The sequence below is a fragment of the Nyctereutes procyonoides genome, unplaced genomic scaffold (assembly GCF_905146905.1).
Source record: "Nyctereutes procyonoides isolate TBG_1078 unplaced genomic scaffold, NYPRO_anot_genome, whole genome shotgun sequence".
In the NCBI taxonomy this organism is placed as follows: Eukaryota; Metazoa; Chordata; class Mammalia; order Carnivora; family Canidae; genus Nyctereutes; species Nyctereutes procyonoides.
Window position 1 is genome coordinate 28,016,701 of NW_026575146.1, and position 26,494 is coordinate 28,043,194.

The following is a 26,494-nucleotide window of genomic DNA, read 5'->3' on the forward strand; positions in this document are numbered from 1 at the left end:
ACCCGGGATCGAGTCCCACATCGGGCTCCCGGTGCATGGAGCCTGCTTCTCCCTCTGCCTGTGTCTCTGCCTCTCTCGCTCTCTCTGTGACTATCCTAAGTAAATAAAAATAAAAAAAAATAAAAATAAAATGTTTTTGTGCTAATTATTCAACTTCATTGAATTTTTAAAATAACTCTATCAGGTTTAGTTTCAGACACAAATAGAAATCCAAATGATAGTTTAAACAGAATTAGAGTTGTCTTTTCCTTTTAAGTCTGAAGATACCTTCTGGACTTTTCAGCCGTACTTAGTTTCTGCACCTCAGTGGTTGTTGAAGTTGTAGTCAATTAGCTCCCAAGTTCCAAGCAGGGAAATGGGAGGTAGGGGTTTGACACTTTGAATCTTTCCCCTTTGAGAAGCTTTTCTGGAAGCTCTACCCAGTCAGTTCTATTTATATCGAAATTGCCAGGTGTGTATTTGGCTGCCTCTGTTGGGGGGCTGAGAAACATAGTTGCTGCATCAAACAGAACTGTGGTTCTGTTAGTAAGGAAGTAGTTTTTGCAAATGGATCTCTTTGTTTTTAAGGCTAAATGATGTTCCATTGTGTGTGTGTGTGTGTGTGTGTGTGTGTGTGTGTGTGTGTATGTGTATGTGTGGTATGTGTATCACAGTTTCTTTATCCATTCTTCTATTGAGGGACACTTAGGGTTGTTCTTGGCTATTGTGAATAATGCTGCAACGAACATTGGAGCACAGATAATTCTCTTGAGTTACTGATTTCATTTCCTTTGGGTGTATACCCAGGAAAGGGGTAGCTGGATCATGTGGTAGGTCTATATTTTTTTGTGGAACCTTAATGCTGTTTTCCATATGGCTATACTGATTTGCATTACCGCAGAAAGTTCCCTTTTCCCTAAACCCTTGCCAACACTTGTTGTCTTTTATTTAATAATGCCATCCTAACAGTTACGAAGTGTATGTACCTCATTGTGGTTTTGACTTGCATTTCCCTGAGGATTAGTAATCTTGAGCACCTTTTCATACACCTTTCTGTATCTTTGGGAAATTGTCTATTTGAGTTTTTTTTTAATTTTTTTTTTATTTATTTATGATAGTCACAGAGAGAGAGAGAGAGAGAGAGAGAGAGAGAGAGGCAGAGACATAGGCAGAGGGAGAAGCAGGCTCCATGCACCGGGAGCCCAACGTGGGACTCGATCCCGGGTCTCCAGGATCGCGCCCTGGGCCAAAGGCAGGCGCCAAACCGCTGTGCCACCCAGGGATCCCTCTATTTGAGTTTTTAATCGGTTTATGTCTTTTTTTTTTTTTTCTTCTGTTGAGTTGTATGTGTTCCTCACATACTTGGATTGTTGTTAATCCCTTACCAGGTAATCACATATATTGATTGCAAGTATTCTGTTAGGTTTTCTTTTTATTTTGTTGTTGTCTTTGCTCTGCACAAGCTTTTTAGCTGATGGAGATGGTATGTTAATTAGTTTCAATGTAGTAGTTCTTTGTGTGTGTAGATATATTAAATTATGTTGTATACATTAAAACTTGTAGTTTTAAAATAACAAAAATTAAAAAGTAAGTAGAGGAATTTGGAAATAAGGTAGGCAACTAGCAGTTTCCACGAATAAAATATAAATTCTTACCAGTATGACTTAGGTTTACAGCATACTTCCAGAAGCTTGCTTATAAAGAATGATTGAGCAGTAGGTTAGCATTGAGCTTTTGTTTTTTTTTTCTTTCTAGATGAAGAGTTCATGAACTCCTCTTTTTTCTCATTTTCCCCCCTGATTTTAATGTTATTTGTACTTATTACGTATTAAATTCTCAAATAGATTTGTTACTGCTTCCATTCTCTCTAGTTTATTTATTTATATTTACTATCTCTTCTTTAGTACCAAACTCTTATAAACTGTAATTCTATTACTTTTATGGGATAGAGTTAACACTTCTCATTGTTTTTAGTATTTTCTTGCCTCTTGTTAAATTATTTCACAAGTGAACTCTAGTACCTAATATTTGATTGTGTTAGCGTCTCTTCTACTCTCCAAAATTTTAATTGATAATTTATTGAGAATGTATTGGTTAATTAGAACTGACAGCTGTACAGTACTGTATTTGTTCCTCTATAGTTTAATATATTCTTAAGATTTATCTTAGATATGTGATATTTTTCTGTTATTGGAATTTTTTGTTCTATTTTAGTTTAAAATTGTTATGGTAAAATATACCTAACATAGAACTAACCATTTTACCCATTTTTAAGTATATGGTTCAGTGGCATTAATTACTTTTATGCTGCTATACAGCCATCACTACCATCTCTCCAGAATGTTTTTCAGATTTCCATAATGAAACTTCATACTAATTAGACAATAACTTCCAAGTCCTCCTTCCTCCTGGCCCCTAATAACCATACTATTTTTGTCTCGCTGAATTAGACTATTGTAGATATCTCATTTAAGTAGAATAGTACAATATTTGTCCTTTTGTGGCTAGTTTATTTCACTTAGCATAATGTCTTTAAAGTTCATCCATGTTGTAGCACCCATCAGAATTTCCTTCTTTTTTAAGGCTGAGTGTATTCTGTGTATTTACCACATTTTGTTTATCCATTCATCTGTCAGTGAACTTTTGGTTTACTTCCACTTCTTGACTGTTGCATATAATGCTGCTATGAATGTGGGTATATCTTTGTGAGTACCTGCCCAGTTCTTCTGGGAATATACTTTTGGTTTACTTCCACTTCTTGACTGTTGCATATAATGCTTCTATGAATGTGGGTATATCTTTGTGAGTACCTGCCCAGTTCTTCTGGGAATATACATAGAAGTAGGATTGCAGGATCGTATGTAAGTCTCTGTTTAGTTTTTTGGGGAACCACCATACTGTTTTCCATAGCAGCTGCACTATTTTACATTTCCACCCTCAATGTAAAGGGTTCTAATTTATCCACATCCTCCAACACTTATTTTCAGTTTATTGGGTGTTTTTAAAAATAATTGCCATTCTAATGGGTATGAAGTATTGATTGTGGTATTTGGTTTTCATTTCCCTAATGATTAGTGATTTTAGGCATCTTTGCTTGTATTTATTGACCATTTGTATATGTTCTTTGGAAAAATATCTGCTCAGGTCCTTTGCCCATTTCTTATGGGGTTGTATATTTTTTTGTTGAGTTCTAGAAGTTCTTTGTTATGGATATTAACTCCTTATTAGATACACAATTTGCAAATATTTTTTTGGATTCTATGGATGGCCTTTTCACTCTATTGATAGTGTTTGCACAAAAGTTTTTAAGTTTGAAGTAGCCTCATTGGTCTGTTTTTGCTTTTGTTGCTTGTGCTTTTGGTGTTAATCAAGAAATCATTGCCAAATCCAGTGTCATGAAGCTTTTCCCCCCTTATGTTTTTTTTTTTTAAATGATTTTCAGAGTTTTAGCTCTTACATTTAAGTCTTTAATCCATTTTGAGTTAATTTTTGTATATAGTGTAAGGTAAACTTTGTTTTTTTGCACAAGAGTATCCAGGTTTCCTAGCATTGTTTGTTGAAAACTCTCTTTTTCCCATTGAATGGTCTTGGGACTCTTGTCAAAACTCTTTGGACCTGGGGATCCCTGGGGATCCCTGGGTGGCTCGGCAGTTTAGCGCGGCCTTCAGCCTAGGACGTGATCCTGGAATCCCGGGATCGAGTTCCGCATCGGGCTCCTTGCATGGAGCCTGCTTCTCCCTTTGCCTGTGTCTCTGCCTCTCTCTCTCTCTCTCTCTGTGTGTGTGTGTCTCTCTCATGAATAAATAAATAAAATCTTTTAAGAAAAAAAAAAACCCAAAAACCTCTTTGGACCTTATATATAATGGTGTATTTGGCTGTTGTTTATTCTGTTCCATTGGTCTGTCTCTCTGTGTTTATGCCAGTATCATACTGTTTTGATACTATATTATAGTAAGTTTCAAATTGTTTTTTTTTTCTATGGAAGAACACTAGTGACTTTAAATATTAATTATTAACCAGATATTTTACCGAATTGTTTTAGTTTTTCAGTTGATTGTGTAAAGATATGGCTGTTGCAAATAATGATAAAATATCATTTCTTCTTGAATTTTGTCTATTTTTGTCTAATTGCATTGGCTTTCCATGTTAAATAATTATGTTGCCCATTTACGGTATTTCTTTCTTGCTTCTGATTTAGTGGAAATTCTTCTAATATTTCACCAGAGTGTATGATGCAATTTTTGGTTTAGACATGCTCCTAAACGTCTGAGGCTGACATCAAAGGCTTAATTACAGTTTGGCACTTAAAGATGGTTTGTTTCTTGTTGGTCTTAATAGGAATAAAAGATGAATCTGAAAGTATCATAGAAGGACTGCTCGGTTTTGATTCATATACATCAGCTAATTGACTTTTTCTCTTTTTCAGAATGGCCAGAGTTTTCTGGTTTTGGATGAACAAAGATTTGCAAAAGAAATTCTTCCTAAATATTTCAAGCACAATAACATGGCAAGCTTTGTGAGGCAGTTGAATATGTGTGAGTATAGGCAGTGGTTATTTGGAATACTGTGGTCAGCCCCGATTAATCCATTTTTTCCCCCATTAGGTTGATAAAGGAAAGGGAAATTTTTTTACTTTTATCTATTTTAGTCATCTAAATTTTGAATCTTTTTTCAGATGGTTTTCGTAAGGTTGTGCATATTGACTCTGGAATTGTAAAGCAGGAACGAGATGGGCCTGTTGAATTTCAGCATCCTTACTTCAAACAAGGCCAGGATGACTTGTTGGAGAACATTAAAAGGAAGGTGAGCTATTGTTAATATGATTTATTTAAGGCATTACCATGTAGCATACTCGGCCAACACAATATTTCACCTGTTGAAATTAAGAATGTATAGAAATACACAGGTATTTTTGTTGGGATAACTTAGACTAATAAAGCTTTAATTATTTCCCTCTATTTTATATTTTTTTTCTGCAGTCAACTGTCCTAAAGGCTCAGTCTTCAAATACGTTCTAGAGGGAAGGAAAATGTTTACATTCTGACTGAGGGTGAAAAATCATCCATATTGGGATGGCTCACTCTTTCTAATTTAGCTTAAAATATGTAAACTTTTGTTAGAATGTCCACTCCTTGGAGGGCCTTTTCTGTAGTTCGCTGCTGAATATCCAATGCCCAGAATAAGTCCCTTGCATATAGTAAGCATCTAATAATATATTTTTTAATGAATGGTATCTTTTACTGAAATAAAATATTTTTACTAAATCCACAAAAGAAGAGGGATAAAAGAGTAATGGACCATGAAAGAAAATGGCCTAGTGTGCAGCTGTTACTGCATAAATTTAATTAAACGTGGAATGTGATAATAAAGAGGCTTGGGGAAATTACAGTGAGTTTGGCTAAAGGGAATGAAAAAAAAAAAAAAGCCCCTAAGTTGTTCCTGCTTGTAGAAACTTCTCCACATTTAAAAAAAAAGATTATTTCTTATCCTTGTCTTTGAGCTATTCTTTTTATAGAATCCTATCCTGGACTTTTTGGAACTAAATCTAACTTCCTGAATCAGCTACAAACCCACTTATAATAGGGAAACTTTTTTTTTTTTTAATAGGGAAACTTTGAATTACAAATATGGTATTTAGTATTTGATTTCCTAAATTTGTTTTCAAAAGGTTTCATCTTCAAAACCAGAAGAAAATAAGATTCGTCAGGAAGATTTAACAAAAATTATAAGTAGTGCTCAGAAAGTTCAAATAAAACAAGAAACTATTGAGTCCAGACTTTCTGAATTAAAAAGGTAAAGTATTATTGCCAAATATAATCTTCATATAGGGATTGGTGTGTGTGTGTTGGGATTGGAGGTTAGTGCTTTAAGTACTTAGATCTCATTGTTGAAGCCAAGATAAAAGGTCATTTTTCTGTAAGTACTGGTTCCCTTAGTTTGATTTTTAGCCCTTGACTTTACCTCAATATTATATTTTCTTGACCGTGGTCAAAAGATTTTATGACTATGGGCAATTAAAACAGTTTGATGCTGGAGTCTCACTGATGAAACAATAGATATTTAAATTGATGTAGGAATTGCCCCTGGGTGGCTTGCTTAGTCCATTAAGTGTCTGCTTCCTGCTCAGGTCTTGGTCTCCCAGTTCTGGGATTGAGTTCCACATCAGACTCCCTGCCCCAGGGGGAAGTGTGCTTCTCCCTTTCCCTCTGCCTCTCTTCTGGCTTCTGTGTGTGTGCATGCTCTCTCTCAAATAAATAAATAAAATATTTAAAAAAAATAAATCAGTGTAGGAAATATGATTCCACGTAGCTTTCATATGATGTTCACACACATGAGGGAACACAAGCCATAAAAATATACTACATATGTTACTCATCTCTTCTTTTATGGCAGTTTAATATGCTTTTTCTATGTGGCTTAAGATAAAATAGGACAAAAAATAGGGAAAAGGATGCAAGAGACTTGCTTTACTTGGTATTTGTCATACATAGACATGGTAATGGTGTTATTCAAATCAATTATCTACAGAAACATACTTTTGCCTTATGGCAATTCTTGGCACCATTACTTGCCACACTAACAATTTGTATATAGAGTAGATGTATACTTCTCTTCTTAGTAAGTAGTTGAGATTTTTTCTTATCCTAATAGGGGCCAAGGTCTTGATTGATTTTATGTATTCTCTCTTCCATTTCAAATGTGGGATATTAGTTTAGCTGTCTTAACTCAAGTGTCTTCGTTAAAAGAATAACCTTGAATTTTGATTCCATTTTTTAATAAGGTTTAATTTTAAGCTGTCCCATTTTGTGTATTTCATTTAATCAGTTATGCTAGTTTATGGTATGTATCTTGTGTCTACTGAGGTGCCCTTTGACCCAATTCCTTGAATCTCCAGTTTAACCCTTAAGAAATAGATCCCCAGATTGGACCTGTAAGTTTTAGAGGTAACTGTTCTTCTACTTAAATTTAGTAGGCAGATGATAATATCTTCAAATATCTGAGTCAAAAAGAGTACCCTATTCAGTAAGTATTAAAGGAAGTTTTATTTTCAATATCTTCTGTATGTAAGATATAGAAGTCCCTTTTGTAATAGTTTAGCTTGAAGAGGATGGATATTATGGAAATTAACAAGAACAAAACTTAAAACATTTAATAGGTGGATTATCCTTCATGCCTTCTAAGTATTGTTGCTGCTAATACTTAATAACTGCAATTTCAGTAGTAGTTAATGAAGAAAAAGAAACTATTACCACTAGGCAAATTATTGGCTTGTCACATATTTAGACATGCTTTAAAATTTTTTTTTTAGTGTTTTTCTATGTCTGTGTTTGAAGCATCTTAAGATAGTTTTAGGACCTGATAAACTTTCAGATCAACTTTAACACTTACTACACATTACCTGTGTGAACTTAGGCAAGTCCTCTCAATTCTTGAGGTTCAGTGTCCTCCTCTATAAAATAGAGCTAATAATTCCTTTCTTGACTGATTTTAGAGAAGTTTAGATAAGAAATACACTAAAATGCTTAGTATAATGCCTGGAACATAGGTAGTGCTGGATAAATGTCACTTTCTTTAAGAATTCTTTTCTAAGCACAACTCCTGAATTCACTTGGTAGCCAAAGATTAGTTTATTTTTTAAACAAGAAGTAATGAACCACATTGTCAGAGAAGTAAATTGCCTACTACTATATGGCTACAGGCATGTGTCTTTAATTTTTGTGTTTATATTGCCATGAATATAAAGTACTATAGTTAGGAAGGGAAGATTCTGGAGTTGTGTCAAGATAGTAGCCATTTTATATAATTGAACCAAAGTTTTTTCATTTTCATGAAAATATATAGGAAAGTTCACTGGTATTCTTTTTTTTTTTTTTTTTTTTGTTCACTGGTATTCTTAATTAAAGATAATGAGGTCTGCGTTTCTCACTAAATTTTGTTTTGCTTTTTAATAAATGATAACATAGTGAGAATGAGTCCCTTTGGAAGGAGGTGTCAGAATTACGAGCAAAACATGCACAACAGCAACAAGTTATTCGAAAGGTAAGCTTTTTCATCCCATGACTGTAATCTGCCTTTGTTTAATTTGTGTACCATTCGTGACCCAAAAAAAGTCTCTATGGAATAGTCAGTGATTGATCTTAGTTTCTTATATATTGGGTTCGTATATAATAGTGAAACTATGAAATCAAACAAATTAGGTCAACTGTTATATTTTCTTTTTAATAAGGAACATTTCTCATTACCTAAATATGGTTATTCCATACTCTCAGCCTAAGTCTCATTAGATTTAAGTAAGTGACTTTTAGCCTGATATAAAAACTTTAAAGATACTTTATTTTTAGGAACATAATTAATATACTACCCATTTTTTTTACTATGAATAACAATCTTACTGTGTTCTGTTGTTTTTACTATTTTTTTTACTTGAAATGGCATAGATATGGTCTTTGAAGACAAATGACTAAAATTTTCAAATCATTCACCAAATTATGAATTCAAAAAATTAGTTACCAATGTATGCCATTATCAGTATTTCTAGAAAAGCAGAAAAATAAATTCTAGATTTTAGTATCTGAGCTGAAAATTACTGGGGGAACTGAAAATCTCTCTGTTGCATTGTGTCCTTGTGATTTAGTCTTTTCATATCAGCTTTCATATGTTAATAAGACTTGAAACATAAAAGTAATTAAGGCAGCTATTTTTTGCTCATGAGTAAACTAGACTCTTAAGTTTAAGCAACAGGTTTTTGAGGGGGAGGAAGGGTGGGAGAACTTCAGCTGGTTTGTGCTGAGATGCCTTTAGCTAAAAATAGGGTTATGACTGACAGGATCTGGGTCTAGTGGAGCAAGCTTAGAACAGAGATGAATGGTTGCAGCCTTTGGCCTGTAGTCAGATAGATACACTGTGTGTGTGTGTGTGTGTGTGTGTGTGTGTGTGTGTGTGTGTGTGTGTAGTTTTTCCAAATCAGTATGTAAGTGAAGGTTGAATGTACAATTTAGTTCTAAGTGTTTAGTCCAAGTACATATATTTTCAAAACTTCCATAGCTGATTCCAACATGCAAGCCTGTTAAGAATAGCTGATTTAAAATGATAGGTGTTTGGGGGCACCTGGATGGCTCAGTGGTTGAGCACCTGCCTTTGACTCCGGGCCTGATCTCAGGATCCTGGGATCGAGTCCCACATCAGGTTCTCTGCAGGGAGCCTGCTTCTCCCTCTGCCTGTGTCTCTGCCTCTCTCTCTGTTCTCTCATGAATAAATAAATAAAATCTTAAAAAAAAAAAGTATAGATGTACCTTAACCTGCACTTCATTAAAAAAAAAAAATCTTTTCCAGAAAACGTTTTAGTTAAATATTAGCTTATAATACTATATGATTTTTTTTCACCTAAAAGCAAGGAAAGTTGATGAAATACTTATAGAGGATTTCAGGTTTTCATGAAACCTAGCATACTGTCTGCTCAAATTTGAGTTTTGAATAAATGTGGTTTGGTGGAGCTAGGGAATTTTCATGATGCGTAGTGATAGCTGATAATCTCTTCTGTATTGCTGTATTTGGCTCCTATGTCTGCCATTCACTCCTTGGCTTTATATTAATTGGAATAGTATATGTGAGTTACCTGGTATAGGTACTTGTTACAGGATAGGATAAATAGTACCTGTTATAGAATTTACCAGGTCCAGAAATTAGATGTTGTAAATGTTAGGTGCCTTATCTTCTTCAGGAAATAAGGTTTGTGTACAGCATGATGCAGAATGTCATAATAAGAGAACTAAAATACAGAAAAAATTTCAGGAGAAATTTAGCCAGTGCTTCATGTTCTTATAATTCAACCACTAATGTTTTTAGAATTTTTTATAACACTTATAAATTAACAAAAGTAATTGAAGCCAAATTATTTCATAGATACCTTTAAGTTTAAATTTGTCTTCTCATCAGCATCAGTCAGCATTTTCTTTTGAATAAACAATTTAGTGGCTGGCTTCCTTTTCATGACTCTAAAACTGTTTAACTTTTCTGCAAAGAGTCTAAATAGTCCTTCAGTTGCTTTTGGCCTTTATTTATAGCCTCTCAGTGATATACTGCTTTTCATAGTTCACCATATGATCCTGACTTCTTTAGCTCCTTTAGGAAGGTGACAATAAATTTCAAGACATATCCTAAGCCAGTGATTCTCACATTCACATCAGTATCACCTGGAGGACATTGCTGGACCCTGTCCTCAGAATTTCGGATTCCGTTAATTATGGAGTGGGGTTGAGAATGTGTGTCTAACAGATTCCTGGGCTAATACTGCTAGTCCACGGACCACACTGTAAGAAATGCTGTCATAAAATATGAAAGATTGTTTGCATGTCTTGATCTGTTTAGTAGCCTTTTCCTTTTAAATTTAATTAAGCTCTGAAGATTAAACCAGCTTCTCTTGATTGGCAGTATGTGTGTCTTGGATAGTTAAGAGGAAAACCATCTGAAACAAAATCTATTCATTGTTTATTTAAAAAAAAATGTACTCCCAACTTTGAAATTGTGTATTTATTTTTGGATAATTTCTAATTAACTGTATTTTGGGGTTTATTTCTGTTACTGTATAATTAGATATTTCATGATTTTATTAAGCAATAATTTTTCTAGAATAACCCAATAAGCTTTTTCTCCCTTGAAAATTTTATGCTCTCTTCTGAAAGAGATGGAAATTTCTTTGGCCTCTAATTGCATTACCTAGTTTAAGAAAAATGTTGCCTGTCACTCCCCCCCGCCCCTCAGCATAATCTTGAAAGAATTTTAGTTAAAAACTTGGGATCTGTATTCAGGCATGCTTGGATCTTAGCACCAAAACAAATAACTGAGTGGAGTATTGGGTAGATGGATGCATCGGGGGATAGATAGATGAATGGATGGATGGATGGATGAGTAGATGAATGTCTTAGGCATCTTGATATCCTGGGTGGCTGCTACTTTTATTACAGGTTATTCTTCTGCCTGGAAACTGTTACATTTCTTTAGATATTAATTACAAGGTGCACCCAAATTTCAAATATGTTAACACCAGAGACATTATGTGACTTAGAAAATATGTAGTATTTGAATTAATTTCTTAACACTTGTAATGTGGACTAAAGAATTAGGAGTCTATGATGGGAAATTTTTTGTGTATATTTTCCTTTTAGATTGTCCAGTTTATTGTTACATTGGTTCAGAATAACCAGCTTGTGAGCTTAAAACGTAAAAGGTAAGTTTCTGTGTAAAATACTTTGACCTATTCCTGGACAGCTAAACATGTTAGTGTTTAACGGTGAATGGCCTACATTCGCTTAGTGTATGTCTGTTGTTCCAGATGAACAGTCCTTCCTTGTTAAATTATACTCTCAGCATTTCAAGAGTAGTGTTACTTCTTCCTCCAGTCATCCTGCTAATGTTTTTCAGAGACAAGTATAGCTAAATGGTCACTTTACAGACATACAGGGAGTTAATCAGGAATCCATTTTTATTTGCATTAGCCATTTACTGTAAAGTTAGAAGGCCTGAGTGAGGGGAATTTTTAAAAGAAGGTCATACATTGAAAACAAAAATACTTGATCACTTATATTTAATCCACTAACAAGAAATTTAAAAACCCAAATATTGACTGTGGCTTATGATACATAAAAATGTTAGTATTTGCCATTGTTAAAACTAAAGCTTAAGGATGGTGGACAAAGGAGTAGTTGGAAGAAGAAAAAACTTATCTTAAAGCTTGGTTATGTGCACACTTTATGCTGTGGCCTTAACTCTACTTCCACGAACTAGTTATGTATGTTAGTACAGTTCATTATGATGTAGTTCAGTCAGCAATGAAATAGTATATTGTATTTATTATATTATTATATATCATTGTTATATACTACATATTATTTATTATAGTTATTATATTAATTTTAGCAAAAATAGTATAGAAGAATGCCAAAATCAAAGACCTAGGCATAGTCACCCCCTAGTTTCTGTTCCTAAGATGTGACCATTGTGTATCACTATGTTCTTTGTGTATCCCTAACTAAAATCTTTTATTATTAAAGTGTATATGTTCATGTGAGGGTAAAATATTAGAATAGTTTAAATTTCTTGTGTGCTCGCTTCACTGAATTTCATGAATATCTTCTGATTTTCAGGCCTCTACTTCTAAATACTAATGGAGCCCAAAAGAAGAATTTGTTTCAGCATATAGTCAAAGAACCAGCTGATAATCACCATCATAAAGTAATTTTTTGGTTAAATTCTATTTTATATTTGTTATTTCAAACCAAATTTTATTGCAGCAGTATTTCATATATTCAGAATTCACATTCAAAGTTTAGTGAATAATAATCTAAGTGTTCATTCTCCAGTTTTATTAAATCATGCCTTTTTAAATTATTTACTTTAAATTATTTTAAGAAAGAAACTGTTATAAATAGAATTATTTTAGTTTTCTGTTCCCAAGTTTGTTTTTTTGCCTCTCAAGTTTGTTTATTGACTCCTCTTTGGTCTCTCATAGATAATCACTATCTTGAATTGATATTTATATCAGTCATTTTTGAATTGGTCATTTCATATGTGTGAACTCATGAACAGTATTTGCTATTATTTTGCATGTATCCAAGCTTCATATAAATGATACTGTTTTAAAAAAATAAATAAATGATACTGTTTTGCACATATCATTTTACATTGTGACTTTTTTCACTTGGTTTTGCTTTTGAGATGTATTAAATTAAGTTCATCTCTACTACTTGATATTAATTCAGTATTATGATCATGTAATTAAGCATTCATCCATAAATTATTTTAAGTTTCCAACTTTTATTATAAGGTGTATAGACTAGACTTTTTACTCTAGCAATTTCAAAACTATTTTTGTTTACCTTTATTTTTGTGTTGGGTTCTCTGGATCATTTGTCAAACTTACACCCATTGGCAAATCATTCCAGTCCAGTGTCTCAACTTCCTTTAATAGCTGATTGTTATTGTAACTTTCAAATCTTAGAATTCTAAATACTGCTTCAGATTTGTTATTAGAGTACCAAGATTTTTTTTCTTGAGCAAATCAGAGTTAACATCAGGTTCTTCTTCCCACTACTGTTTCTAAATAATAAAGCATACCTAACTATTGTGTTTTTAGGATTTAAGATTCAATGTAAATGGAATAGAATTTCTTAATTTAACCAGATTTATAAATTTTTAAGTACTTTGGATCTTTTGCCTCAGATTTATCTACTGTTGAAATTTATAGATTTTGCATTTTAATAATGAGTTTAATTTGCTTTAGAGAATCGAATGCTTTCTTATTTATTATGTACCTACAACCTGAATATATCTGCAAATGAATAAAAAAAAATAATTGCTGAAAACTCAGGCTGACATTTAACTGGAGCTATTGCAATGGTTTTTTTTTTTTTCCCTATTAATGAAAGCATTTAATGAGAAAGAATAAACCATATGTCAGAGTAGCTTGGATAAAATAATCCTCATCAGCAACAGTAGCCATCTGGTTATGCTTGAAATTCCTACTGAAGTCTTAAGATTTTTTCTTTTTTTAACCCTTTGGATACAAAAAATACTTTAAAATTTGAAAATCTTTCCATAGAATCATTCTGAGGCATGCCACCTTCAAGATTCCTTACAGTCAAAGAAATAAGTAGAATGAAGTAACACACCTCATACCTTTGTGAATTGGTATAAATAAAATTAGTAAGTCCCATTAGGGCAGAGAACATAGCTAAATTGTATCCTCAAAATTTAGTAAATAATGGGTGCCCAATTAACACTTTTTAAATGGTATGTTGTTCAGTAGTCAATATAATTTCAGTTTTTGATACATTTTCTGCCTGATTTTTTTAGGTTCCACACAGTAGGACTGAAGGTTTAAAGCCAAGGGAGCGGATTTCAGATGACATCATTATTTATGATGTAACTGATGATAATGCAGATGAAGAAAATATCCCAGTTATTCCAGAAACTAATGAGGATGTTATATCTGATCCATCCAAGTAAGGAAATTATGAAGTAAAATTTGTGAAAATATTGGTTACTTTTCTTATCAAAGAGTTAAATTCGAAATGACTTTATTCTGTGATAATTTACTGTCTAATTCATATTTGGTTTATTAAACTGAAAAAGCCAAAATATTTAATGAGATGTTCTCCCCTCAGCAAAAAGACTTCTGACAAAAAGTAATGAGAATTCTGATTTTTTAATTTTGGAGTTAAACATCTTTAATTGATTCTTTGTGGTCTCATATGGTGAATCAATATTTGTGATTAAGCTGACTCACCCAAGAAATTTGTGCCTTTTGATACGTTTTGGGGAGAAGGTTTCCATGAAGAATGAATGGACAAATTAATTTATTGAATGTGTTTGAAAATATAATTGGTTCTTTCTCATATTGCTGATCTAGCTGTAGCCAGTACCCTGATATTGTCATTGTTGAAGATGACAATGAAGATGAGTATGCACCTGTCATTCAGAGTGGAGATCAGAATGAACCAGCCAGAGAATCCCTAAGTTCAGGCAGTGATGGCACCAGTCCTCTCATGTCTAGTGCTGTCCAGCTAAATGGCTCATCTAGTCTGACCACAGAAGATCCTGTGACCATGATGGATTCCATTTTAAATGATAACATCAATCTTTTGGGAAAGTGAGTGCTCATCTAGGTTATCTGAGTTTATTTGCTTGCTTTGTTTACTTTACATGTTCTCTTTTCTTTGAATGACCTTCTTTTCAGATTATGAACCCATGTAACTATCTTTCTTTGTTTTAGTCAGGGCTAAGTTCTGCAAATTTTTTTTTGAGAAGGATTTAATCATCTCAAGAATAGTCTTGAGATTTTCCTGGCAATTCCTTAGATTTCTTTAATGAGATACTTGTTTTGAATATTCATAAAGTGTGTGTGTGTGTATTTGTGTTTTTATCAGGGCTATAGAATAAGATAATCTCTGTTAAGGGACTTATAGCATAAGAAAACCAGAAATTAGTAGCAATTACCAATAATAAGTTAAATATTTTATAATTTATAGGGTAGAGGAAAAAAGATAAATCAGACTGTTGTCACAGTCTTTTTTTCTGTAAATATTAAAGTTTTGTGTAAAAGCTGTGAGTTCTTAGTAAACCACATTTTTGGGAATCTCAAATACTGAATAGGATCTCTTACGATTAAGAATTTTGTAATGTGAGTTTAAATGTAAAAACAAGGAAACCTAATATTTGATATTTTTTTAATATTTTTTCCTTAGGGTTGAGCTGTTGGATTATCTTGACAGTATTGATTGCAGTTTAGAGGACTTTCAAGCCATGCTGTCGGGAAGACAGTTTAGCATAGACCCAGATCTCCTGGTTGATGTAGGTACTTTGAATACTTCTTGCTATACTGGCAGTTTGTGTATTTATGTATATTGTTTATAGATCAGCACGTCATTTTCTTGTATTCTCACTATTTTTGCATTTTCTTTTTTTAAAATGAATGATTTTGTGTACTAGAAACAATGAGCAGATGGTTCAGGATAGTGAAGGAGGTTGATCACTACCCATTTCTGAATAGCAGTTCAGTTAATCCTCCTGTAACAACATATCAATTCTGTTCAACAGTGCTGCTAAATCCAGGCCTTTTCTGGACTTGTGGCTGTGTTTTGTTTTGTTCTAGAATAAATTGTCGCTCAATAGAAATTGGTGGAAATTTAGTAATAGAATTACTTAGCCAGGAAATAGCATGAAGACACTTTCTAAGACTTTGGGAATTAATGTTTTCCAATCAAATGAACTATATTTTATTATATTTGCTATATTTTTAAAATTTTTATGTCCTGAGTCCTAAGGTTATCCTGTTCCAGTCCGTACCACCACCTATATGAACATGACTCCCAATGTTGTCTGGACTGTGAATCCTTATCTACCATTTCTGGCATTAATTTTCTTGCTCTCTTACCTCTTGCTCCTACCACTCCTCTCTCCCTTACTGTGGCTTGGTCCTTTCCAGATGAAATTGTGTATTGTTCTCTCCCTGATTTCCATTTTCTGTTGTGATATGTTCTTCTGCCCTGAAAAGCTTTGTCGCTCCTTTTGTTGTTGTTGTTGCATTTTTCTGCCTTAAAATGCAGCTTTTCTCATGTCAAAATATTCTCTTATCCTTTTAAGAGCTTCTCAGTGAGGATAAAAGGAATTAGTCCTTTATTGCTCTTTAATCTTATTAGTATACCACCTTATCATTCTGCTTCTCAGTCTTTGTCAATATGCACGATTTGATTATCTTTTACAAACCGTCAGTATGTCACAGGATGGATTTCCCTTTCTTTGAAGATTTCTTTCCTTTTTTTTTTTTTTTTTTTAAGATTTCTTTTTCATACTGGCTTATGTTACCATCTTAAGTGAATTCAGTATCCACGCTAATGACCTACTTTAATTTGTTAATAGCAATTTGGCAGCCCTTCTTGATTCTATCATTCTTTGTTCTCAGTCTGAATCCATGGACCTTTTAGGATAGCTGTCCCCTGGATCATAAAAAAGGAAATAAAATTCCATAATCCTGACCCTCTGCAAATCCTTGCAGTCTTCAATTAGATTATTTTAATTTAACCTTGGAACATTTATCATACTCTTCTGTCCCCAAAACCTCATCTAGCCAGCTCTTCCCTATTCATAGAAGATAATCACCATACTCTGGGTCTCTGGTAAGCTGTGGAATCTTTTCTTAGAGGAAGTGCTTACTTTCTCTTTAAAGTTTATTTGTAAACCTGCCTTCTCCCTGTCTCTTTTTCTATCTCTGTCCTTGATCTTTCCCATCTCGCTTCAGTGGACACAGATGTCCATCTTAAACATTTTGATGTGTTGCTCTGCTCATTTACCATTTTGCTTCTATGATCATTTCACTACAAAACTTTAGAAATGAGTAGCTATATTTGTTACTTCTTTTTTACCCTATATTTCTTTTTGAAACCCTGCATTGTCTTGCTTATTTACTCTAAGCCTGTGCTGCCTTGTTTTATCCATAGTGGGCTACGTTTGTTTTTGTTTTTCTAAGTCAGGCCATTGGGCTAGTAGGTTTATTCTGAATCAGATTTGGGCTTCATTTGGGTATGTCACTTACTAGCTCTGATACTAACTTTGGGAAATTTTACTTCTCTTGTTCAGTTTCCCCATCTTTTAAATGCGGCTAATGCTTAACACAAAGCGCTCTTGTGGGGATTCTAAATAATTAGTGCTATTATTATTAATACTAGTTACTTTTGACAATGGAACTATTTCTGTTTTTTTTTTAAATTTTTATTTATTTATGATAGTCACACAGAGAGAGAGAGGCAGAGACACAGGCAGAGGGAGAAGCAGGCTCCATGCACTGGGAGCCCGACGTGGGTTTCGATCCCGGGTCTCCAGGATCACGCCCTGGGCCAAAGACAGGTGCCAAACCGCTGCGCCACCCAGGGATCCCCTATTTCTGTTAATTCTAGAGGCACTGGACTTTGGTTTTTTCCCCCGGTCTTCCTAGCTAATCTCTGTTTAAGAGCTTTTCTTTTTCCTGTAGTTTTCTACTTGTATTTCCCAAGGTAACCATTCTTTTAGCTTTTTATTTGTTCTGAGTCTCTTCTTTTTCTATCCTTCCTCTTTGAAGGGATTTTGGTTCTATGATTGCTCTCAAATTTTTATCTCTACCTCTTAATATCTTTTTAAAGTAAACTTTACTTGAATTCTAATTCCATGCCTTTGGGATCAGCAGTTAAGAAGATCTTGTTAAGATCTTGTCTTAGATTGTGTTTGACACAAGCTTTTCTTTATTCTCTAAACTAGCTATACTTCTCAGCTTTCTTATTTTTTTGTAGTGGTATCAGACTTCTCTCTACTCACTAGGATAATAATCACTGAGTCATTTTGGTTTCCTTATCTTTATCTCATTGTTCATCAAGTCCTGTGTATTTTCAAAAATAGCACTGATAAATCATCCCTACTTTCTGTTGCCTCGTTCATCCAAGACCTTCATTATTTCATCCTTGAATTATACTGTATTGTAAAAATGTAAAATTGCATATGCCTGTGCATCCATAGGTTGCCTTTTTCTCTGAGATGGCAAAGATGGTAAGGACATGAATAAGGTATGCTGAGGAGTTTATGGGTTCTCTACAGAGTTCAGTTCTGAGAGGCCTGGCCTTAGAATTCAATTAGTGTCACTCATGTATGATCTACTTTTTTTTTGCTTCACATTATACATCTGCTGGGAATACATGAAGGTATCCCTGATTTAGTGGGTGGCATGAGTGGGGCAAAGAAGGAGTGAGGAGCTTATACTCTACAGATGTTACTTTCAGTAGGGATCAAATATGGTCAGGCTCAGAGGCAGTGATGAGCCGAACCTGGCAGAGATTGGCAGTCATGTACGGTTAACTGCTCTTAAGGATCTGAGTCTCTTCCTTTTCATGTATCAGTAGATAATATGAAAGGGGGAAAAGTTAAGGAAGAGCTGGGAATATTTTTAGGACGATCATGAAAATGGAACTTTAAGGAAAGGAATCAGTGTCTAGAGACAGTGGAGGGGGGATCTGTGTGCATTTCATTATATCCTGTGAACCATTTTGTGTTCATTCTCATAAAATATTTTAATCATTGCTCAGGCCTTTTTCAAGCCTCTTACTGCTGACAGAATGTGGTCTTATCCTCTTACCAATTTTGCTCTACTTCTTGAACTTTATGTATACAGCTTAATATTCAACTCAGAACTTTTATATTATTTGGATTGGTCATCTTGTCTGTTGCTAGAACTTCCCCCTCAACCTTCCTTCTTCTCTATGATTGCTTGTGCTATAATTTTTTCTCCCCCCATTCTCTCCTTTCCAAGTCCTAACCATTCTCCAGGGATTGATACACGTTGGATAGCTTCATCAACACTTTTTGTTTCGTGTGTGTGTGTGTGTGTGTGTGTGTGTGTGTGTGGTTTTCTCCCTTTCTCCTTTCTCTTAGTACTTTTGATCCCCATCATCAATTAGTATTTTAATACTGGATTGTATCTGATCATATGTTACTATTTGACGTTGTTCTTGTCTTTTAGATTGTGAGCTCCCGGAGAGCAGGAATAGTGTCTTCATTTTGAATTCTTCATGATGTCAATTATTTCTTAGATGTTCAATAAATCCTTGTGGAATAAATGACTTTGAAGCTTATGGCTTAAAAGTTATGTCTGTAAATTGGCTGGACCAAGGGGTTTAGTGAGCAGTGGTCTTAGTATTTATGTCTTCTGTTGCTAGGCAAGGTAAAAAGAACCAACAAGGAAGTAAGTATGCTATTTGGTCAGAGGACTCTGAGGTGTAATTTAGAAGCCACCGTTGTAGAGCAGATTCTATAAATTTCTCACATAATTAGCAGGTAGTCAGAGAAGGTTTACTGTCAAGGCAAGGGACTCAGCCCTGGATGCCACTTAAAGCCAAAGGCATTTAGAGAGAAAGTAATCATAAGGAAATGAAGGAGAGGCGAAGTTGGCCAAACCATCATTTTCTTAAGTGATTTACCCCAATGTTTTATTTTATTTACTTTATTTATTTACTTTTTTTTATGTAAGGTCCCCCCACTGTTTTATAGAGAAATTCTTACAACTTCTGACGCATGGGCTAGCTTGCTCTGCTTTTATATGTTTTTCTTTCTTTCCTGCTTTTCTCTTTCAAACTTGTTTTACTGTATGAAAACTTCCTAGTGCAGGAGCTACATCTCTTCACCCAACATGGCTGTATAAAAATTTTGAACACACAGTTAATTCTTTTTTAATATTTTTTAAACTTATCATCTTTCTTGTTTGGTCTTTCAGCTTTTCACTAGTTCTGTGCAGATGAATTCCACAGATTACATCAATAATACAAAAGTAAGTTTTAATTCATGTTGCTCAGGACCCATAGCTGTAAGAATCTGAGAAAAAGTCCTAGTAAGTAGACAGCAGTATGACTCCCAGTTACAAAAAGCATTTTATATTCTTACCTTATATGTGTGGTCAAGATAGTAAAATTTTAGATGAAAAATGAGCTTTTGGTTATGAGGTGAGTCATTGCCCAATTCTGTAGGCATTTGTGTGATTAACTGTCAGTATGAAATCAGCCGTCAAGGTGCTGGGAGATCAACTGACTTAAACTTGGCATGTTCAGGTGTATCACTGAAACAAATTATTAAAATATTTCTTCATGTTTTATGTACTTCAGTTTACATTCTTATTGCTCCGTAAACAGCTTCTCGGCATTTTTTTATTGAAAATTCACGGGTACCCATATTTTTTAAGTTCCTTCATTTTATTAGCATGCAACTAAAGCTCAGTGATTTGAACTAATTTGTACTAATTGTAGGTAAGGCAGGTTGAAACAATGAAGTGTGGGCTTTCAACATTTTTTTTTTGAGTAATTTTTTTTTTTTTTTGTTATTTTCTTGGACTTACAGGATTTCCAGTTGGAATTAGCAAATGTTGACAGGAAATTCTTTAGAACTGGTTTTTAATGAATAGTAAGGACAATGTGAAGTTGTTAAGAGCAGATTGATTAGAATCATTCTGTTGCTTTGTATATGGTTTATTGTCTTAAATAGGTGTATACTCTGTTTATTGAATACCAAGGTGTAAATCAAGTCTTCTGTACAAAATCTAGATTAGTGGACTTAAAATTTTATCTTGGTTTTTGTTCTTTGTTGTCAAAAAATGAACACTTAAATATAAGTGTTTAGAGTGAGGGGTAGAATTTTTCTGACTAATGTCATGTGTGAGGATAGCCCGACCAGATTTTTTCTGCATATTCGAAGTTATAGCCTGGGTAACTTCGAGTTGAAAGAATTTGTGAATTTGAGGTTGATTATACATTCAGTATTTGGATAATTTTTATCAGGGGTTAGCATACTTTTATAAAGGCCAGCTGGTAAATACTTGCAGTTTTGCAGGCCATATGTTCTCTGTCACAACTGCATAGTGCTCTAATTATAGTGTAACAGCAGCCATAGACAATACATAAAAGAATGAGTATGGCTGTGTTTCAGTAAAGCTTTATTTACAAAGACAGGTGGCATGCTGAATTTGGCATGTGGACCACAGTTTGCTTGGATTTATACTGTAAGGTTCTGTGGATCACCTCAACACACTGGGTTTCACTAAATATGGTATTATTAAATGTTAGGTCATAAGGTGAATGAATGCATATCGTGCATTCTTGCATTCAGTTAGTGAATTTACTGCACTGTTTATTGCTACACATTGAATCATTCTTTATTCTTGGATTATATCCTCTTTATTCCAAAACCAATAGCTTAAATGCAGTTCTCAGGAATAGCAGTTAAACAGCAAATTGCATATTGTTTTATAGTACTATAGAAAAATTTGAGAATGACTTTTCATTATAGTTCTTAAATCTAGATTAAGGTTTTCAAATAATTGGCACATCAACTGCCATTCCCTTGCTCATGACAGGTATTTTATTAACATACATTACAACACTCTTTCCTAATAAATCAGGTTACTTGTATTCTTCAGTAGAGCAATCTAAGTGGCCACTACTAATGAGTAAGAATTTGCATGGAAAACCCCTTTTCATCCTGGTTCTCATGTTTTGGAATAAAAGTAGCATCCTTGGAAACTGCCTATTTTAAAAAAGTAAAAAATAAAGATTTTATTATTGCATTAATGTTTTTTTGTGATTGCTAAATGAAAAATGTTTTTATGTATATTTTTGGAAAGGTTTAGTTTATTATATCTTGGGGCCATTGTTATTTCTGAATCTGGAAACTTGTACTGCTTCATTTTATGATTTTATGATGAATATGAGGTAAATCACAGGAAATAGTATGTTTTTTACACCATTTAAACTTAACCAGCAAGCAACTGTTTGGAACTTATGGCTGTTTAGGGAAAATTATGAACCTCTGCACCTCAGTTTTGAACATCATTGAAAAGAGCATTGAAGAACTAAACAACATTAAAGGTTTAATCCCCTTTGCAATCAGATGTGAGGAGAGAAGACAATGGTTCAAAGAAGCAATTTAAATGACAGAAAAGAACTGAAAGAGTCTCAAAGGAAATGAAGAAACTTCACCTCAACTTTGAGGCTTCCAAATATAGAGATAATAGTTTTAAAGATATCACCATGTAATCCTGACCTACTCTAAAAATGTTCACTATGCTAAATATTCTGTTTGTGAATGAAGAGAAGTAATATACATTTTTAATCAAAGCTGTTTAAGATGGGTTTAAATGTTTAAAGAATCATCTGTTAGTTTGAAACCAGCCATCTTTGATTCATTTCCATCTTTTACCTGTGACGATGCGGTCTGTTCTTTTGAAATGCCCCCTCTTTTCATACTTAACTGTCATCCTAGTTCAGGTTCTTTATTTCATCCGCTTGATGACAGCAGTAGTTTTCTTAACCAGTCTTACCTATTCAAATCTGTTTCTCTTTCTAGTTCATCCTTCCTGGTGCTTTCCCCCTTCACCTGTATTTCAAATAACACACCAGTGCTCACATACTGTATCAGTTTTTTATTTTTTGCCATTATTAGGAATATATAAAATATGAAACAAGAATTTTTTATATTATTTTTTCTCTTTTAGTCTGAGAATAAAGGATTAGAAACTACCAAGAACAATGTAGTTCAGCCAGTTTCAGAAGAGGGAAGAAAATCTAAACCCAAAACAGGTAGGTATAAATGTAGTATTAGTTTTTACAGATTTTTAAAATTAAAGAGTCCTACACAGAAAGTAATGTGAGCCAAGGAAAGTCTTGCCATACTTAACGATTGAACACAGAATGTACTGTTCTCGGTTCTGTGCATAACGTATCAAGGTTTCAGCTTATAGAGAAAATTAAATTGGTGAGGTACTAGTTTAAGTCATTTTTTAAAAATTTAACTTTAGGAGAACTTAACTCTATCTTAATAGTTGGAATAACAAGACTTAACTTTTCTGACTAGTACATTTTAAAATTTACTGACACCAAAGTATCATATTTCTTGTTTGGGTGTATAAGGGTACTGATTGCATATATGCACAGCTGTTTCCATTTTTTCCACCTTCAGCTTGAACTCTGTATAAGCTGGTGATAAAAGAGCATTTTTCTAATCTTTATTATAGATAAGCAGCTTATCCAGTACACTGCCTTTCCACTTCTTGCATTCCTCGATGGGAACCCTACTTCTACTGTTGAACAGGGAAGTACAGCATCATCAGAAGTTATGTCCTCTGTAGATAAACCCATAGAAGTTGATGAGCTTCTGGATAGCAGCCTAGATCCAGAGCCAACCCAAAGTAAGCTTGTTCGCCTGGAGCCATTGACTGAAGCCGAAGCTAGTGAAGCCACACTGTTTTATTTATGTGAACTTGCTCCTGCACCTCTGGATAGTGATATGCCACTTTTAGATAGTTAAATCCCCAAGAAGTGGACTCTACATGTATATATTCATCAAAATGATGAACTATTTATTTTAAAGTATCATTTGGTACTTTTTTTTGTAAATTGCTTTGTTTTGTTTAATCAGATACTGTGGAATCAAAAGCACCTTTTGCTTTTCTTACTTACACACTCTTGCAAAGCTTTCAGATGTTACTCAGCTACGTAGGTACATAAGACTTAATGCACATTGTTGGCATATCTTTAAGTTGGATTCAAATGGCCATTTTTCTCCAGTTGTAGTAACTTGGATTTCTTTTTTACATATATGCCCATTAACCCCAGTTAAACTTTTGTTTGTTTTACTTGTTTGATGCTGTCTGTTTGCATTGAGTGTTAAGTCACTAGAACTAATGGTAGAACTCTTAAAGCTTTATCTGTTCCAGTTACTTTTATTAAATATTTTTCACTTGGCTTATTTTTAAAACTGGGAACATAAAGTGCCTGTATCTTGTAAAACTTCATTTGTCTCTCTTGTTCAGAGAAGTTCATTCATGTTCAACAGGAAAGGCAAAGTATACATGAGTGCTTGCTATCAGATACGGCTCCAGCTCCACATACATAGAAAGAAGGGGATGGGATGGCATCAACACCATCCATCTCGTTGGACTAGTTTTAAGTAAAAGTTTTCTGATTTGTTTGTGTTTTTTTGAACCATACTATTTAGTAAAATAAATATAATGAATGTTGCGTACTAGTGTCTGTTATGTGTCTTCTTTAGAGGTGACACCCACATAATATTTTTTTTCCTTTTTATAGGAAGTAGGTAGGCTTAAATTGTAAACTGTCTGTTGTCCATTGAGTCATACCAAGAAATTTGTGCCCCATCTCAAGAGATAGACTGTGTGTATTACAACAAGGAAGGAATGTAAGGTCTCTAAACTTAATGTGTTTTAAAGTTCTGTGTTAAAAGTTATACTCGTTTGCTTTCTATATTTCTAATAAAGAACTAAGAGAAGTATGCCTCTCATTGTCCCAAATGAGGTAAGAACATTATCACTGGATGCCACCCAGAGGCCTGTAATTTTTGCCCCTAGAGAGAGAAACAGTTAAGTCACTTTCTCCTTTTGGACCAGTTGTTCAAGAGGCTTACAGAGGCTTAATGCAAGGCGGGCACCTCTTTTATCAAGTTGAATTCCACATTCAGGCACAAGGGTGGAAGCAGTGCAGTTTATATTTGAATACAAATTAAAATAGGACCTTCCTCTTGGCCATATTCCGTCTCTTAATATCTTGGAATTTCTCTTACTATGATGTAGAAATTCACAGTAAAGCCTAGCACAGAGAAATAGGAAACCCTTCCTTAGCAGATCTTAAAACATTGGACTCCGACCGTGGCATCTTGGTGAACTAATTCAAGTCCCCAGAGGTTTCTGCATAAGCTATAGAGATCACTTTCCTGGAGGTTGTTAAGGTCTGTACAAGAATTTAGAGCTGAGAGGAGAAATAACTTTAGAGATGTTCTTATTCCCTTCTCTTCTTCAGTGTGGAATGATAAAATTTCTTCTCCTTGGGGATATTTTGGAGCTTTAAACGTATTCTAAAAATCTTGCAAAACTTCATACTTTGTAGTACTTTTTAAGTTTAAAAAATTAAAAATTTTCATCTTTAGTTGGAAGTTATATTTTTAAATGCTAATATTAACACCATCCTAAATTTAATTGTTACTGTTTAAAAATACAATTATGTGCTGTTTAAATGTATCTAGAGGAATCTGTAATTACCATAGTGATTTGATATCCATTCATCATCCATTCCAATTCTCCCAAAGAATTTTATCTTAATTTTATTACGTGTTAAAGTCCTACATTGAAGATAGCGTCACACTTCTCAACAACTAAATTTGAAATTATTTCCTAGAACAGTAAGATTCTAAGCATTACGGAAGTTTGTCTCCGATTATGTACAATTCACTAAAGCAGTCTAATTATCCAAGGCATTTTCTCTGTTATGCAGTTAGATTTATTTCCACCTTTGTAAACAAGGTGGCTGTGTAATTGAATTCTGACAGATAAATCAGAAGTGATGTACAGAACTTCCAGATCTGGTCTGTGAAAACCTCCCCTCTGCAATCCTTGCTCTTTCACCCCTTCACTAGCTTGATGCAGAGGAGTATGTGGCTTCTGAGTATTCATTCAAGAAGAAATTTGGCTTCCTGAATCACAGCTTAGAAGAGAGCCACCCATCAATCTTGGACACCCATTGTAGACTTCAGGTGAGTAGGGCACAAAAACTATTATGTTCTGTCTTTGGATTTTTTTTTTTTTTTTTGGTTGGTCATAGTGTTCACTAATAAAAGATTAAAATTTTGGTAAACGTAAGTAAAATGTTATCAGAAATACATTTTTTAGTGAGGTCTTGATGGGAGTTTTCCCCCCATTTTTTTTGTATCTGAGGGTGAAGATTATCAGTGTAAAAGCATCAATTTCATTCCTTTTTGTTTCCATAGGCGTAGAACTCTTGAAAACATGATGGAAGGAATTTTGTCACAGCAGTATCCCTCAGTCCTTTGAACTCCTTCAGAATTATATACCAGAACTATTATTTTATGATTTAGTAGCTGGGGATTTATAATTAGATCATCATTCAAAACAAAAAAATACCTGAATTGCAAAAAGATTTTTCCCCCCTATCATTCTTTCTCACCAATACACAAAATTTTATATATTGAGTGTTCGAGATTTTATCCAGATTGTTAAATGTGAAAAGTAACTGTTAAGAGGGATGATGCCTTGATGTCCTTAAGGCATCTTTTCAGGCAGATCCAACCTCAGGAAGGAGTTAATAAGGAAATTGAAGATTGGAAACTGATTTCTCTAAAAACTCTTGTTTACCAAAGGAAGTCTCTGTAGTGTCTGGAAAACAAGTACCACAGTATGAAGACTGTTAGAGTACCCCTCCTCCCCGCCCCATCTTCATCCCCTTTATAACTTACTTTCGCTTAAGGGGGTATAAGTATCACCATCAGAAATGGTGTAGGACAAAAAGCTGAATGTTCTTTAAGGTACGTCACTATGTTTTCATAGGGATGGTATACTCAGCTGACCAGAGGCTTAATTGTGAAAACAGTCTGTAGACTGGGAAAATGACAAAATGATATTTCATTGTGAACATACATAGGATGT

General features: G+C 34.0%; 1 protein-coding gene across 2 annotated transcripts in view; it reads left to right on the forward strand.

Moving 5' to 3' along the window:
- HSF2 (heat shock transcription factor 2) overlaps positions 1–24,063 on the forward strand; it is a 33,891-nt gene extending 9,828 nt beyond the window's left edge. The window contains exons 2-13 of one of the 2 annotated variants that reach the window (XM_055309729.1): positions 4,406–4,514; positions 4,655–4,782; positions 5,648–5,772; positions 7,944–8,019; positions 11,145–11,206; positions 12,123–12,210; positions 13,831–13,979; positions 14,387–14,626; positions 15,222–15,327; positions 19,769–19,822; positions 22,535–22,619; positions 23,054–24,063. In XM_055309729.1, coding sequence (XP_055165704.1) covers positions 4,406–4,514; positions 4,655–4,782; positions 5,648–5,772; positions 7,944–8,019; positions 11,145–11,206; positions 12,123–12,210; positions 13,831–13,979; positions 14,387–14,626; positions 15,222–15,327; positions 19,769–19,822; positions 22,535–22,619; positions 23,054–23,346 — 1,515 coding nt within the window. In that variant the 3' untranslated portion in view covers positions 23,347–24,063. The remainder of the gene's footprint in view (positions 1–4,405; positions 4,515–4,654; positions 4,783–5,647; positions 5,773–7,943; positions 8,020–11,144; positions 11,207–12,122; positions 12,211–13,830; positions 13,980–14,386; positions 14,627–15,221; positions 15,328–19,768; positions 19,823–22,534; positions 22,620–23,053) is intronic. The other variant, XM_055309730.1, reaches the window with a different exon arrangement.
- Positions 24,064–26,494: the final 2,431 nt, after the last annotated feature.